Raw genomic sequence first — 17,079 nt, 5'->3', positions numbered from 1 at the left:
GCTATCGAGTGCTGTGCTTACGCAAAACAAAAGACGACAAGGCACTCGAAGCGGACTGGAGCGTTACTGCGTTGCTACCGAACATACCACGAACATGGGCGCAGCGTGAGGTGCCATGGGTGCACACCATTGCCGTTCTTACCGAGAGGAAACCGGAATAATTCGTTTCGTATTGGTATACTTCATTCCATACTGCACTGCGTGCTGTGCATCTCCTACGACACGACTTCAGTCTAAGAGACCTTCACTGCCTCGCGAAGTGCCCAATGAGGAACTCTGGAGACTGACTACAGAACGTTCACGCCGAGGCAGCACCCGATGCGACCTTATGCAAGACGCCCGTGACTATAGCTTGAAATACAGTCAGCAAGTCTCATCAACCCATGTATTCTTTCTCAGCCCTGCCAAGCTTTTGAAATAAGCCCTTGTTCTCGACTAGGGTAAAGGACCATGGGACCACGGGTACGCGAGTTCCGCCCGTAAGCTGCAGGACTATGCCACCTCCTTCTCCCTTCCTGCAACACGAAGTACATACCTCTCTGAGCATCTAAAAGGTTACTGTGGTACTTTATAGATTAGACTAAACAACATTGCTAACAGGTTAACTTAGTATAGTAAGTACTTTTGAAATAGTCAACCCACGCTGACCTTCTAGACGCTTAGACAGGCGTAGAACCTTAGACAGAAAATGCAGAAACAACGGAAAGTACTACAGCAGGCAGACCGACCATGAAATTGCCGCCCTGTAGCAGTGGAGCCCCTCCTTCATGTGGTGTGTGGCTAAGGTGAGGCCTGCGAGGCTGACCAGTCCAGGCAGCCGCCCTGGACGCGCGAACCTCGGTCTTCATTCGTCACAAGACGTGCATGCTTACCGAAACAAAATACGAAGTTCTTCATTGGTGCAAGACAAATGTGTCGACTCACTCATCGTTGGCTAATGAACGAAGTAAAGGGTCTATTCCCTATAGCGCTATGCCACTTGGGGTTATGCATCTCAGCCTATAGGCTATAGCTGTGTGCATAAGGTAGCGTTGGAGGCTGGCTGACAATGCAACCGGCGAGACTACCTGAACTTATGCGAGGACTCGTTTTATATTGGGGGATATTATTGAATCCTTGGGATCACTGCCCTGCTCATTGATCAGACAAACGTGAACCTGCAGCCACCAGCATTCCACTTCACTGTGGCGTAGAGGCGGCACGGGTTCAAGGCAACTCGATCACGGCTGACATGAGTCGCTGCCAATGCAATGCCTTCAGCTGGGACTCACGTCAGCTCTCTATCAAGCTACCAAGCGGCTGTAGATTATTGCCAAAACAATATCTTGGCTACGATGAGCTGTAAGACGAGGCAACTACACATATAAGGTACCACTGTAGGACAATCTCAGCGCCATGTCATCAATAAAAGGCCAAGACCTACAAACACAGTACCCTGAGTTTTTTGACCCTTACTTGCTGCATGACTTGCGTTGGTCACTTTGTGCATAGGATCGCAATCAACGTTCTTTATCTTCTTAGACGATTGGTTGACCGCGTTGGTGACCATGAAGCTGTCTGCTGCCACGGTCATTGGCTTGGGCTGCTTCACTGGCCAGGTGCTGGCAAACCAGTGGCCGTATGAGCGCTACTATCCAAAGACAAACAAGCAAGGCGACCCTGTAGCCGATAAGGCGCAGCCGGAGTTCGGCGGTCAGGACAGCGGCCCAGGTAATCAGTTTGGCGAATGGCTTGGACGTCTCGTCAACCAGGGAACTGTCGCTGGCCTGCAGGAGATATTCACAGACGGCAGTCTTCCCAAGCACCCGTCATTCGAAGATATCTGGGAGAATATCAAAACGCCAGAGGTTCCCCCCAACGTAACTCATGCGACACGCCCACCAAGCTACAAGGCTACTTGGCCCCAGAATGAAGCGGAAGCCCTTCTAGGTCATCTACCATGGCCTCTGGATCAGCGATGTACTGCGTCCAAGGATCAATGGTAAGCTTCTGGAGAGTCAGGCGAACTTGGCAGAGGCAATATTCGAGAGACTAACTTTCATGATGCGTGCAACAGGTGGTATCGCACATATGACGGCTCTTGCAACTGGCTGAAGAACGGCGAGATGAACGAGGGAATGTACGGTGTAGCCAAGTCGCGAGATTACGGTCAGCACCATTACGCAGATGGCATATCCATGCCTCGTGAGGGCCCCAACCCGCGAGCTGTGAGCAACGCCTTCTTCAAGCGCAAGGAGGTTTTGTACTATGAACACACACCATTCCTCCTTGGACTTGTCGAGTTCATCATGCACGACATCACGTGGTCTTCCGATTCCCGAGATGAGTACATTGATGTGCCCGTGCCCGATGACGAGAAGGACTTCCCACTCAACACGACTTTCCGAGTCCATCGCACCGAAGCTGCCCCCGAGACGGGCACTTCCAGAGAGAACCCGCGCGAGAACATCAATCGTGCCACCACATGGCTCGATCTCTCCTCGTTGTACGGCAGCACGCACGAGGTCGCTATGAAGCTGCGCAGTTTCAAGGATGGTAAGCTTCTCACACAAGAGGTCAAGACCCAAGGCACGAAGAAGGCTGCTTCGTACCTGCCATTCAATAGCATGGGCGTGCCAGTGCAGACCAGACCTGGAGTCAGCCCAGAGGCCCTCTTCGCAGGTGGCGACCCTCGCACCAACGAAGACTGGATCATGCTCAGTGTCCACACTCTGCTTTTGCGCGAACACAACCGCATGTGTGACCTGCTGAAGGCTAAGAAGCCTGCGTACGATGACGAGGAGATTTACCAGACGGTCCGCCTGCTCATGTCTGCCAAATTCTCACTGATTGGCAATGCCTATCAGATGGCTTACTTCAAGGACATGCCATGGCCAAACGATGACGGTTTCCCTCTGTACCGCGAGATGTCTGGTAGCAGCTGGTTAGAGATCAATCCAGCCAACAACTACCCCTGGCCCCTCGTCACGAAAGAGGGGAAGCCTACGGTTGTGAGCGCTGAGATGGCTGTCGTCTACCGCTTCCATGAGTTCATCGTCAAGACATTCCCCATCAAAGATGCGCTCAACAACACAATGTGGGACCAGAATCTTTTCGCCACGGCCTTCAATGCGACAGGATTCATCGATGCTGGGCTGGAGAACATCATGCGTGGCACTGTCGCTTCCTCCATCCCCAACTTCAAGAGTGGAGTGGAAGAAGACTTCCGATCTGCAGGCAAGTACAAAGGATCTCCTTTCGACATCGTGGTCTGGTCCATTGTCCACGAACGCGAGCAGGGATTGCCCACTTTCAACGAGTACTTTGCCGCGTACAACAAGAATAACCCAGACCAAGAGCCGCCAGAAGTCCAGGTGCCCATCCGAAAGAGATTCGAAGACTTCTCGTCAGACCCAAAGATGGTTGCAGAGCTCAAGAGACTCTATAAGAACCCTGACGAGGTTGATCTCGTAGTCGGCTGCCAGCTCGACGAGACCATGTTTCCGCACGCCACTATACCCACCTCATCCCTGATCATCAGCTTGTTCAGTCTGATCAGCATGGGCAACTCGGACCGCTTCTCCATTGGGTTCGCCGCAATGCGTTGCCTGCTTGTGGATAAACCCTGGGACTGCCACCCAAGCAATGCGCTTGAGGAGCTCCTCTGGAAGCCTGTCGAGGACGAGGCTTTCCCCAATGCTCGCTTTTACGATGACTATTGGATGGCCGAGCTCGATTTCCAGGCCCATGGCCAAAACTTGCTCTGGCGCCTCGTCACAGAGAACAGCGAGATCAACTGTCTTCAGAAGAACCCTCTGTTCCCATTGGATGAGAAGACCAACCCGCTTCTCTGCGCTCTCCCCGAGAGCAGCGTCGACATCAGGCTTTTGCTATCGACCGGTGTCGAAGTGACGCTATCGCTGATCAAGACTCACTACGTAGAGATCATTGCTACAATTGCCGCCGTGATCATCACTGTTTGGCTGTACAACAAGGTCAACGCCGCAGCAAGAGGATACCCCAAGGTTCTCAGTGGTCTGCCATTCTTGGGCAAGGCGCTTGACTTCCAGAAAGATGCCAAGGCGGTCGTTCTTGAAGGATTCCGAAAGTTTGGCGACCGCTCGGTCCCGAGCGTCTTTGGCATACATCTTGCATCGTTGACGCACTATGTCATCTCCAATCCCCAGGACGTTCAGAGCATGATTGACGATGCTCCTTACGAGATGAAGTTCAACCTCAGCAAGCTTTTCGAGGCTGTCAATATGCCCATTATCTTACGCAAGGTGAACTTTGCTAGCAACTTGGTAAGTTCATGGGTTCCAGGATGGAGGTTCCCTGACAAGCTTTGCAACCTACTCACATTGTCTCAATAGCACACGAACCTGATACGCACCCATCTTGGCGATCCCGCAACAGTACAGCAGATTGGACACACAATGCAAGCCGCTGCAATTCGGTTCCTGGAGACTAATCCTCTTGTTCCCGCAACTTCCAACTCACACGTGTACTCGGAAGGTCTAACGGCCTACATCAACCAGTACATCACGAGTGTCTGCGCAAGATGCATGGTCGGTCCTGAAGCATATGAGCACCCAGAGCTTATTGACATGTTTCTCGAGTTTAACGAGGAGGTCGACAAAGTCATTGGACTGGGCTCATTGCTGCCGTCGTGGATGAGCTTTATTGCGAATATTCCTATGAATAAAGGATACAATAAGTTCCGAAAGGTCTTTCTGCCTATTATCGCCAAGCGCCGCGCTGAGCTCGAAGAGAAGAAGCAGCTCAACGGCGCTGCGGCTGGTGCTGAAGCAGGGGACGATTTCATCGACTTTATGAGCTTCATCCTCGACATCGTTGATGACGACAAGCGCGCCGCAGATCTCGTCACCATTACCGTCTGGATCGGCCTGCGCAACCTGCAGATCACCCTGCTCTCCGCGCTGCTTGATATGATCGACGTGCCCGGGCTTGCAGACCAAATCAACTTGTCTCTGTCCAGACCTGCCAGAGGTGTCAAAGCTGACCTCACCACGCTCAACACCTTCACTAGGACGGATTCATCACCTTGGGCCCTCCTTCGCGCAGCAATGTTCGAGTCGATCCGGCTCTGCGGTCCCGCGTCTGGTCCAGCCCGCATCATCTCATCCACCCACGACCTCGCCCTTGCCTCCGACCCAAGCGTCAAACTGCCTCCAGGGCAAGTTGCGACACTGAGCTCCTTCTACTCGCACCGTATGCCTGAGAACTATGGCCCCGATGCGAAGCAGTACAATCCGCAGAGATTCCTCACCTCTGGCCCTGATATTGGTAGCAAGGAGTTCATCACCTGGGGACTCAAGGGGCCTCATACTTGCCCGGGACGGTGGTTCACACAGGAGGCTATCTGCATCATGATGAAGGAGGTGCTTGAGCGATATAAATTTGAGCCGGCGCGTACGGGGCTGGACGATGATGAGAAGTATGAGTACCACGCGGGCGTTGTTACCCGAAAGGAGGTCCCTGTGACCGTGTATAAGAGGAGTACGTAGATTGGATAACTGAGGAGTTTGCGTGATTAAGGAGTACTGTTCAGACAGCATGAGATCATGGAATTGTATTTGCTAGGCTCTATCCATAAGTACTACTTCCCGCCCTGTGTTGTAGTCCGAATCACCAAGCGCGTCTCTATGTTACTCATTGCCTCAGATGATCGAGGTTTTCGTAAGCTAGGGATAGGACGTCTACGCCGTTTCACAACGGTCATCTATAGGATTTGGTAGCTAATAAATTTCTCACCCATAACATATATGTTTTAACCCCATAGGTAGTGTTCAAGTTTTGAGGAAGCTCTTAAAGACACCAAGGTAGTCTTCTCACGATGTCCCTTTGAAATAGTATGCTAGCCATATGATAATTCCAAGGTCATAATTTCTTCTATTCCGATAGTGAGTTCCCGAGTTTTCCCAGCGAAGTGGGAAGCAACTCGTGAGGTGCTCATAATGAACCTCCGCTAGATGTCTATGAGTTTGAAAATCTAAGATGCATTCCATGATCTAATCACTTCACTCGATTGTTAGGAGGACATCCTGCCTTGAGGGAAGCTGAGATGAAGACGCCTCTTCCCCGAGGACCTGATGTATGTTGCCTATCTTCCCTGATAGACTTTGCTAGAAGCAGGTAATATATTTGAAGTTCAACATATCCGTAGATGCTCTAAACACGATTCCTGGTTTTTGATTTAAGCTTCATATTTTTGTCGGTCTTACACGTTGCCTTGCGATTGCCCCATCAGCGGTCGGTAACCGATATGTACCTTTAAGGTCATGCGTGACCGCATCTCCTCTCAGTTCCGTGACTACTTTAAAATCAGAGAAGGGCAGTATGTAACATAAACCTAACGAATCAAAGGCAAAGAATAGGAGATAGCGGTTGCTGAATTATTGATCTTCAGAGCCATCTACATCCATCCGTCCGTAATTTCGGTGAGGGGAAACGGAACCGCCGCGCGAACACACAGCACTTCCAACTCTGCAATGCCAAAAGTCTCTATCAAGACAAGGCGTCTAATTCAGATAGTCTGCTGGCCATCTGATACTTCCAAGGTCCGCATTTTTTATTACGTTAGTGAGTTCCCGGATTTTTCCAAGCCAGTGCGAAGCAACTAGCGAGGTGCCCGTCATGAAGCCCCGGCAATATGTATGAAGGGGGTTCCGATAAGCTAAGAAAACGTGGAGTAGTCAGAAAATATAATATTACTATTTCATGATCTACCTACTTACTTGACCGAGTCGCTGTGGAGGATGTGCCGCCTTAGGGAAGTTGAGATGAAGATGCCTCCTCTCCGAGGACCTTGATATACGTTGTCTATCTTCCCGGTTAGGCTTTGCTGGAAGTAGGCAAGACATCCAAAGTTCAACGCATCCATGGTTTCTCCAAACACCATTGCTATGGCTGAACCCTCTATTGTCCTGCCATCGTCCATGATCATTGGCGGCTGTTCTCTCTGGTGTGATCCTTTCCAAATCCCTCGATGGCTTCTCTGTCTATCTAGATGTAGGCGACAGCTGCCTCGTGAGAGGCATCCCTCCATAAAGGTTCATTCTGCGAATTTTGAATCCATGATTATGCCCTTCCGGGAAAACGGCTGTCTCGATAGTCTCTTGTTGAGCGGCATCTTTGCAGAGAGCACTCTTTCTTTCATCCAGGTTATTGAAGACGAAGACTTACGACTCCTGTATATAATCACCCAGCTGTTGAATTCTCATGATTCTTTGTCTTTTCTTTTTTTCTTTAAGCCCACTGCAAACAACACAACAATCATGCCTGCTCCCGAGATTGTTAGTGCAGTGGCCACTGGCCTCCTGGCCTTCATGAGCATTATTTCAGGTGTGTGCCAGTTTCATTCGCTTCGTAAAGAGCGCAGATTGAGAGAGAAATTCGAAAGCGAGTGCAAACAGCGTGAGGAGGATTGCCGTTCTCTTCGAAAGGAGATGGACGATGTTAAGGAGAAGAATAGTTCTCTTCAAGTGAAAATGAACCATCTCCAAGAAGCGGCTGTCGAAAGACATCTTCTGGTCGACATGACGGCCGCTCTGCTTGGGGATCGCCTCGAAAGCTGTGCCCATCTCGATGAAACAGATACTGACGAGGTTAGTAGGGGGCCTTTCCCGGTCGGGCAATAGATAGACCGGGGGGTGGGTGGTCGGCACCCAGCAGAAGTCTCCCGCCTTGACGTGGCTGCTGGGCTGAGTAGCCTCTTTCGAGAGGTGAAACCAAGAGGAGACAACCATGAATAGGTATGTCCCTTTCCTTCGAAGTGTGCGATCATTTACCTAGTTAGGATGGCCTTTTCAAAACGAGAAATTCTTACTATTGTTACTATCGTTGTCTACCGCCGTCGTCGTTTGTCGTTGATGTCTATTGTTGTCTTTTCTACCCACTGCCCGTGACATACAGCTTCCGAATACTGCCAGGATCATGATACACGATGGGACCTTTTGTCCTCGAGTTCTGCTTGCTCCAAACATGTACGGTCCACGACTCATCCCTTGGAAACTTGTATGATCCAAAATCCTTCCATGCTTGAATTCTCATACCATTAGGGCCCACAGTAATTGCATAATCGGTTGGGCAACGTGGGCAATGGCCGGTAATTTCGTTGCCGGGTTGTGAAAGTGCCGTTCTGATGTCGGTATTGAAATTCTCGGGGCCAGAGGACCACTCGTGAATCTTGTCGCTGGAGTGAACCACCATATGTGGACAAATTTCATTGTAGTCGCAACTGTTGAGAGTAAGGCCGACTTTATCGACGATGTCGAGCTGAGTATATAGGAGGAACCTTTCCTGAATGATCTTGGGCGAGGCTCGGAAGTACTCGCTGGTTTCACGTATGTCGGAGTCGAACTCGTGGCTGAAAGGTGCCATAAGCTTGTTGAGATATTTCCGGTTGACGGTCTTGAGTCGTGCCAACTTCAGAGCAAGCTGAACATGCCTCTCTTCAATTTCGAAGCCTAAAGGGTCAAAGCTGGCACCGTTTCTGTCAAATAGACCTGTTCTGTCAAATAGACATCGATTACGAGACCTTCTCGAAGGCTTTTGCCAAGGTACATCGTCTTTTTCAAAACGATGAAGCTTGTCACAAAACCCACAAACCCAGTGGTTAGGTGAAACAAAGGCAACTCCGGTCAAAAAGACTTGTTTACGAGCTAACGAAAGACAGTCGAAAACAAGATTCCAATCTTTTTGGACGATGGTCCGAAATGCTTTGCAAGTCTGGCCAAGAATGAATTCATCATGTAGCTCGAGGCGCTCGACGATATTCAGCAGCACTTCGTTCGGAAGCTGCAAAAGGTTCGATTTTGTGTTTGTCTTGGTTCGCTTCAACAGCGCTAAGATTGATCTTGGATTCCAACCTGTTTTGTGCAAATTCATAGTCTTGAGAGAGCTCGAATCAGCTCCATCGGCCGAGGCCTCATTTGTGTGTGAAGCCTCCAAATTTGTATTCTTCATCAACAAATTCAGCTCTTGTGGACTTTTCGTTTTCAATGAGAAAAACGATTGCATCACTTTCCTCTTGGGGAGAGCAAGTTGGCCTGGCAAAGCCCGCACGACAGCCTGCAGGCTGCCACCCTCTCCGGCGGCTCTCTCTTGTGCGGCGTACAGAACCCTGGTGTCGACTGTTGAGTGAATCCATCTCCGCAAGACGAGGCAACCCCTTCGAACTTCCTCACTTTCGTTAGCAGCCATGAAATGCTCTGCGAAGCGATCTGTATACTCCTGGTGAATGTCTGATCCGGTGCCTTGCGTCTGACCCGTCGTAATTACCTCGTCCAGCGGCGAACGCTGCATAGAAACATTGGAATTGGTTGCCTTTGGGTTGATATGCTCCCAAACGTTCTGTTCATGCGCCCGGAGTTGGAGCTGCAAAAACCATTTGGGCCAGTCTTGACCGTACTTCAGGCGTGCTGTAGAATTGTTTGTATTTGTCATGATGAAACTGCTCCGTTACTCAAAAATTGCTCAAGAGGGTGTAACTAGGCCGGAGGAATAAGGTAATGATCTGCCTGGTTCGGTGAGGCAACCGACTATTTATATGTGACAATGTTGGTCATTTCACAAGGTTCTTGGGGACCTTGGTGAAAGCACGGTTGAGGGCACGGGCAAGATGGTTATCGAAGGCTTAGTCCTTAAGAGTACCTTGAGGATGCAGGGCAGAATCCAACCTAGCAACCTTCTGAGGAGCATAGGTAAGATATCAATGAGGCCAGGGGTACGCTTGGATGAGGCAAAAATTCTGAGGATTTGCCTACTTGCCTAAACAGTTTTGCTAACCGGGCAGTATTATAGCACGCCTAAATCTTCTGTAAGGACGTCAGCAGTGGAGAAAACGATAGTGCTAGTGATAATGATAACGCCAATTAATAATGACAATAGATGACGACAGTAGACAACGATAATAGACGACGATAGAAATGACGATAGCGACAGCGACAGCGTTAAAGACGACTACAATGACGACAACGAAAGCAAGTACACAGGAAACATGATCACTTCAGTGTAGGATATCCGGATTACAAGCGTGTGTGTAGACACCACCCGGCTTGTAAAGCTTCACCCAACTAGTAAATGTTGTGAGGTAACATCGAAATACTAGTTGAAAACGATGAAGTCCAACCTAGAATAATTTCCACTCGTTTGACGATGCGCGGTGGCACTATTCGGCCAGTGGTGGGAGCGAGTCAAACGACTTGGCTTGTGATAAATTAGAGTTTCGGTTCAGATCTGTGACAGCAGTCTTATTTCAACGTCTGGAAACATGCGTGAAAAACGTGGAGACAAACGCAATGAACTGTTGAAACAAAACGAACGAAAGTCACCTATTTTTCGATCAGGTGTAGTGATTAGGCCCTGACTTCATCTGTGTAGGACTTGAAGCTATTCCGATCCATGTGGATACCCTGAGCCACGCGAATGTATTTATGTGGCCCGCCGGACCGCTTGCGACTGTTCATGCCCATATCTAGAACTTCATAAAACATCCACAAGCTGGCAGCACTTTACACAAACTAAAGTATGACGTAAAAACGGAAGTCCTGTCTGGTTGACCTGTCATCCTAATCATGGCAGCTTGTCCAAGTCTTATGCATCGTCACCATTTGCCAAGGAAAATACTGGTCGTCAAGGAAAAGAATGTAACATGAAAACAGCTGAAAGCAAGGCAAGAGACGATCAATTCCAGAACCGTCGACATCCGAAGCAGTGCCGTTACAGGGGAATCTACTTAGGCGAAGGAGCCTGATGTCTCCACTGCGGCGATGCGCGGTCTAGACGTTTAGCAACCGGTTCGCCCGTGCAGAATCGACCAGCGACGATCTCTGCGTCGCTGCGCCTGTGCGATCTATCATTGCGCGATAATCGAGCCTCACGGCATGTGAGATCCTTTTAGCGCTGTTCTCAAGCTGCCCAATAGACAGCGTTTTGGGCCTAAGGACTGATGAAGCTTGCGTGGAAGGGCGTCCATATGAAATTCCAGCGTCAAGCGTGCAATGATAAGGATTTCAAGTGGACATGCCTATGAAGTAAAGAAAATGCATTTGCGCATAACAATGCTGACAATGCAGACAAGGGTTGGCAAGATATCGTCCTGTCGCAACTCATGTCCGGTGTCCAACTACCAACACGCAAATGACAGCGCACTAACGTCCCATCTTGGCGAGGCGCAGCGCAATGAAATTACAATAAATACCAGAGGCCACCCATCAGACGGTGAGCCAATGCCGTAAAGTCGGTCAGCGAAGGTGAAGGAGATGAGGGGAATACCAAGAATAGTATGCCCGGCCCATGGGTTCCTTGATACTGTTGTCCCCCAATCCAGCTCGATGAATTTGATACAGGACCGAAGGAGAACAAGCGAGCACCAAAGCGGAGCACGTATTCGTCAAGCGAGACATGGTCCGTTCAGTATCGCAGCTGCTGAGCTGAGGACAAGGCCCGTTCATGAGCGGACCTGACGTGCCTTTCTGGAGGATATGGTGCATTTTGTGCAGATTCGACCCTACGTGATGGATAGGCTCCATAGCCCATACGAATCCATTCCATTGACCTCGGTCGTGCGTGGACTTTTGCCCCCAAATACGCGGCGTCAACGAGCAAAGACAATACCCACCTTCAATCCGTGCCGCTTTCCATGCTCCACCGGAAACCCTCCGCTAGGACGCATTTGAACGAAACCTCCGCCGCTACGCCGCGAATTCCAGCCCTGCAGCCGTCCCGATTGGACGTTGTCCTCCGAAACGGGAGCAAGCCCCTGAGCGGGACGTTAACGGATGAAAACCACAGAAGAGAAAAAAAAACGAGAACCACGTTTTGTTGGTGTGCGTGGATAAACACGGTTGGAGCTCGGCATGTCCAGCGGGATGTGCAGAAAAAAGTGATAGGCCAGACTTATGTACGGACCGTCGCTCTGGTGTAACGCGCCTAAAAAAGCGACGGCGCGTCAGACGTCCATTCGTGCCAACATTTCCTATGCCGTCTTGTGTCTATTTTTTGAGTTCTCTGGTTGGTATAAAAAAGGACAGCCGCTGGTCTAGAGGGCTCGATGCAACGGTGCAGAAGATCTCTGTGCCAATCATGTCCGAAACAGTGACAGCGCCATCAAGATCTCGGCGGCTTGAGCAGAGAGCGCATCAGCAAACCCCTGCAAGCCGCATGGCCTAGCGCTGAAATGCCACGAGTGCGCTCCGGGCAGAAAATAGGGGAACCGCGGAATCTTGGCCCGCCAGCACCCACATCAGGGTCTGTTCCTGGCATAACCGACAAGGGTGTGAGGTTTGGACGCATGTGGTCCTCACAACTCGATTGGCCTCGGGAACGACGACCACCACCTGCCCTTCTTCACGCCTGGACGGTGCCTGAACCGCCAGCCAACCGCCGTCCCGTTTCTGTCCTGGGCGTCCTTTCAGGTTGGGATGAAAACTTGCTAGCCTGATTTTGTATTGGCGCATTGTTTGTCGTCTGTTTCTTGCTTGGATTGTGCAGGAGAAACCAGAGTTCCCACTCACACTTTCCACGCCTCTGTCTTCACTCTTCACGCAGAGACTCCAGATGTTCATCGGTGGGGCCACCTAGCGGCCACACCATGAGACCAGCTGGAGCGGACGAGTCCTTGTATATCTCCAGAATTGGCAGGCTTGTCAGGGGGGCTGTGTTCTAGTCTCTCTTCTTGGTTTCCTCCCGGTTCGCTTACGCCCCCCTTCCAACCAAGACGAGAGCCGCCGTTTGTGAAGTTGCCCTGCCTGCCTACCAAGGCTCTGGCTATTCTTGCTGGAACCCGCAGACCCAATGAGTGGGAATGCTGGAGAAAACGGACGAGCGGGCTGAACCCCTGAGGGATTTCATCTCACGGCCCTGCAGGCGCATCGACAGGTCAGGAACGGTTCTGGGTCGACCGTATAGCTGGCTCGGTATAAGATGGATGGGCGACCCCATGGGACACGCGCCCTGGGCATCTAGGCATTTTCCCTCTTATCCTCTTCGAGATTTCCTCTTTGGTATCTTAGTCACTCCTTTCTTTAAACACGACCTTCATTCTTTCGTTGTCTAAGTTTGAAGATTCAATTCAGTCGCTTTTGTGTGTTGTGTGTGTCTTTTTGGAATAGTTAATTCTTGTTGTTATTATTGTGTCTTGTTTCTTGCCCAAAATGGCGCCTTCGCTTCTCTCCACGCTCTCTTCCGCCCTTCTTCTGGGTACCACCGTCTCTGCCACCCAGTCATACCAGCTGGTGGACAGCTACGACTCTACGAACTTCCTGGACAAGTTTGGTTTCTTCACCGTAAGTACCAAGAAGAAAACCCACAATACAGGCTCACGATAGTCGATGATGTGATCGGCATATACTGACGATCCCTTTCTCTCCCCAGAGCGACTACTCCACCGGCGATTACAACGATGTCGACCCCACGGGCGGATACGTCAACTATCAGTCTGCTGAGAATGCCCAGGCTCAGGGCCTTCTGAAGATCGTCGACGACGACCTATATCTCGGCGTCGACTCCACGACAACCCTGGATCCCGTTGGCGTTGGCCGTAGCTCTGTCCGTATCGAAAGTAAGAGCAAGTACCAAAAGGGTCTCTTCGTTGCCGACTTCTCCCACTTTCCCAAGCCTACTTGTGGTGCCTGGCCTGCTTTGTAAGTCAAAGGATGCGATATCATGGTGCCATATGAAGATGCTAACGATATCATCCAAGCTGGACCGTCGGCAACCCCTGGCCTGCTGCCGGTGAAATCGACATTGTCGAGACCTGGAACTTGGATAACGTCAACAAGGTTGTCCTCCACACCGACAGCGACGTTGGCGAGTGCCGTATCGACGGCACTGGCATGACCGGCACCGTCAGCAAACCCAACTGCGCCAACTATGCCGCGGGCCAGTCTGACAACGAGGGCTGCGCCGGTCTCGACTCTTCTGCTCCTTTTGGCTCTGCCGAAGGCGGCGTATACGCCATGGAGTGGACTGATACTGCGATCAAGGTTTGGGGCTTCACACATGCCAACGTTCCGGCCGACATCGCCAACAACCCCAACCCCGACAACTGGGGAACTCCCAGCTTCACCACCAGCGTCTGCGAAGCCTCCAAGGTCTTTGGCGAGGCGAAGATGGTTCTAAACGTAGGTCTGTGCGGCGTAGCCGGCAACGAGGGCATTTGGGATGCGGAAAATGGCTGCCAGGCTCAGACTGGTCTCACCTGCAAGGAATGGGTTGCCAGCAACCCGGCCGCCTTTGCTGATGTCTACTTCCAGCTCAGCTCCATCAAGATCTACCAGATGGGCGAGGCCAGCAACACTACTCTCTCCACCAGCCAAATCGCCTCTTCCACTGCCGTTGCCAGCACTGCTGTTGCGTCCGATGTCGTTGTGTCGAGCACTGCCGCTGCTACCGGCATCGCCACGGAGTCCGGCGCCGAGACCCACTCCGTCTCCGCTTCCGCCGGCCCCGCCGAGACCCCGATCGCCGATCTGCCCACCCGCCTGGCCACCTCCACCGTCTACCAGACCAACGTTAAGACCATCACCTCGTGCGCTCCCACCGTCACCAACTGCCCTGCCCGCGAGACTCCTCAGATCGTCACCGAGGTCGTCCCCTTGACCACCACCATCTGCCCCGTCGTCGACGTCCCCACCACGATGACCGTCTCCAAGACCGAAGTCCACACCATCACTTCCTGCGCGCCCACGGTCACCAACTGCCCCGTCGGCTCCAAGACCACCATCACCAAGGAGGAGGTCATCTCCACCACCGCCGCCATCCCCGTCGAGAGCTATACCAAGCCCGCCGCCGGCACAACCACCCAGGCCGAGAAGCCCGTCATCACCACGCAGCCCCCCGCCGGCCAGATCACCACCTACAAGACCAACATCGTCACCATCACCTCCTGCCCTCCCACCGTCACCAACTGCCCCGTCGGCAAAGAGACCACCATCATCACCAGCGAGGTCATTCCCGCAACCAGCGTCGAGGGCGAGAAGCCCGTCCCTGTCACTCCTCAGGCCCCTGACGTCCCCGTCGTCCTGACCACCTACAAGACCGAGGTCCATACCATTACCTCATGCGCCCCTACCGTCACCAACTGCCCTGTCGGCAAGGAGACCACCATCGTGACCAGCGCCGTCATCACCACCACTGCCCCCGCTGCCGGTGTCCCTGTCACCAACGTGCCCCAGAACCCCTCCGTCCCCGGCTCGGAGATACCTGTCGTCCCCGGCACCCAGTCCCCCGTCACTACTGCCCCGGTTGTTCCTGGAACCGACGCTTCTACCGCCAGCGCTCCCGCCGCCGGCCGGACCAACTCCGCCGAGAAGCCCGTAGCCGAGACCCCCGTTGACACCGCGATGCCCACCACTCTGGTCGTCGCCCCTTCTTCTCCTTACAACGGCACTCTCCCCACCGGTCTCTTCCCTACCGGTACCGCCGCTCCTTGCATCGGCTCTGCGTGCCCTGCTACTACAACCGGTCCCGTTCAGGCCGGCGCAGGCAAGCTTAGCTCAGGCGCATTCATGATGGCCGTGGCGCTGGCCGTCTTTGTCATCTAAGCGAGATGAAGATATGATGGATATTGTTGTGTGTTTTTCCTTTATCTTGTCTTCCTATGTATTATAAATATGGTTCCTCTAGAGCGCATATACCCTTCGGTAGATTGGGAGGGTGGGACGAAATCCCAAAAAGCATCCCGAAACAAGTTTTTACGATTTGCATTGGGCCTCATCCGTCTTTAGCGTTAACATATTCGATACCTTGGCAAAAGCGCCAATGTGCAACTGCAAGCCTGAATGAACCCATCGAATACGGCTTAAACTTCAGGCTCCAATGCGATTCGGTGGGCGACCTTTCCAATGCTGACTTCATACTCGCTAGAGTGGAAGTCGTCAACAGACATCCATATTGTGACCCCGGGCATGTCAAAAGCTTGACTGATGAGACTGGGCCATCAGTTGCGACTACTTGGGGACTGTACTAGCGGCGCTTGTCATCTGTTGCGCCCGAGTCAATCAGATGTATGGCAGCTCCAAATTAAACGATGAGGACATCGGGAAGCTACTGAAGGCCGAGAACATGGGCAAGGCGTTTGCTTCATAGGGAATCGGGGACGAATCCATTGAGGTCTGGAACAAACCTGAGGGCGTGACCAAGAGGTTGACGACATTGAAGGGGGCTAAAGCTAGCGAGATAGTAGCTGAACTTGCCAAGGATCTTTTATCCCCATCAGCACTCAGGTGATTGATAGCGGTGACTTTTATCAACATGACAGGCTAACAGGAAGAAAGTGAAGAGAGCCTTGGCATAAATCAAAGCCGTCTACTATTGGGAAATTACCCTTCCCCCCTTCTGACTTTTCACTCGCACTTTCGTATATTCTTAGGAAATATTGAGAATAGACACCAACAACATCGTTTCATCAGCTGTTCACGTCTCCCCTATCATGAATGCCTTAGGATCATTTGTCCTCATTACCAAATATTCCAGGTCATCGGGCGGCTCCGTTTCTTCAGTAGGGTAGTAAACATCTTCCTTTGGCACCAAGTGGTCTGGGCCATTCTTCATCGACGCGCTTTCTGCCTTGTTATCTTTCGAAGCCAAGTTGTCACCCAAAGGATTCAATAACGACCGTACTTCTCGTGTCTTCTCTTTGAAGTGTTCCAATTGCCAACCATGCAATCCCTCCAACGCTGTCCATAAAATGTGGTCGTCTGTCGTCCATTCCCAGTGACCTCTGAGAAGGTTTGCTGCGACTTCGTGCGCTTCTATCTGAGCGTACCTGATGGCGCGAAGGTACTGCAGGCGATCTCCATCAGTTGTCCGCGCTCCTATACTGAGAAGATACTGGATCATATCGATCCTCCCATGTTCCGCCGCACCCTCTAGTGCTGTGCGACCTTCGATTTCAGCACCGGGTGCGTTACCATCGGCTCCATGGTCGATCAATGTTCGCAGGATCCCCAGCCGTCCCATTATCGCTGCAAGTTGTAGAGCGGTTGCCCCACAACTTCTAGCGGCGGGAGTATTGATGTCAGCACCGGACTTAAGTAGCAGATCGATTAGATATAGGTTGCTTTTCTCAACAGC

The 17,079-nt window shown here is 51.7% G+C and overlaps 2 protein-coding genes across 2 annotated transcripts; both read left to right on the top strand.

Annotated features, from left to right (window-relative positions):
- Positions 1-1,547: 1,547 nt before the first annotated feature.
- On the top strand, positions 1,548-5,560 carry Pxd (Peroxidase; the record flags this gene model as incomplete). Its single annotated transcript, XM_037323183.1, has 4 exons — positions 1,548-1,981; positions 2,057-4,283; positions 4,353-5,499; positions 5,556-5,560. 4 exons carry the CDS (start codon positions 1,548-1,550, stop codon positions 5,558-5,560), a joined length of 3,813 nt encoding a protein of 1,270 aa, XP_037177579.1.
- Positions 5,561-13,157: 7,597 nt separating this feature from the next.
- CGCA056_v007934 (putative endo-1,3(4)-beta-glucanase) lies at positions 13,158-15,548 on the top strand (the record flags this gene model as incomplete). Its single annotated transcript, XM_037323182.1, has 3 exons — positions 13,158-13,289; positions 13,378-13,646; positions 13,706-15,548. 3 exons carry the CDS (start codon positions 13,158-13,160, stop codon positions 15,546-15,548), a joined length of 2,244 nt encoding a protein of 747 aa, XP_037177578.1.
- Between the last annotated feature and the right edge of the window lie 1,531 nt (positions 15,549-17,079).

The sequence above is a fragment of the Colletotrichum aenigma genome, assembly GCF_013390185.1.
Source record: "Colletotrichum aenigma strain Cg56 chromosome Unknown KSG_Cg56_contig05, whole genome shotgun sequence".
Taxonomy (NCBI): Eukaryota; Fungi; Ascomycota; class Sordariomycetes; order Glomerellales; family Glomerellaceae; genus Colletotrichum; species Colletotrichum aenigma.
This window is presented reverse-complemented; position numbering and strand designations above follow the sequence as displayed.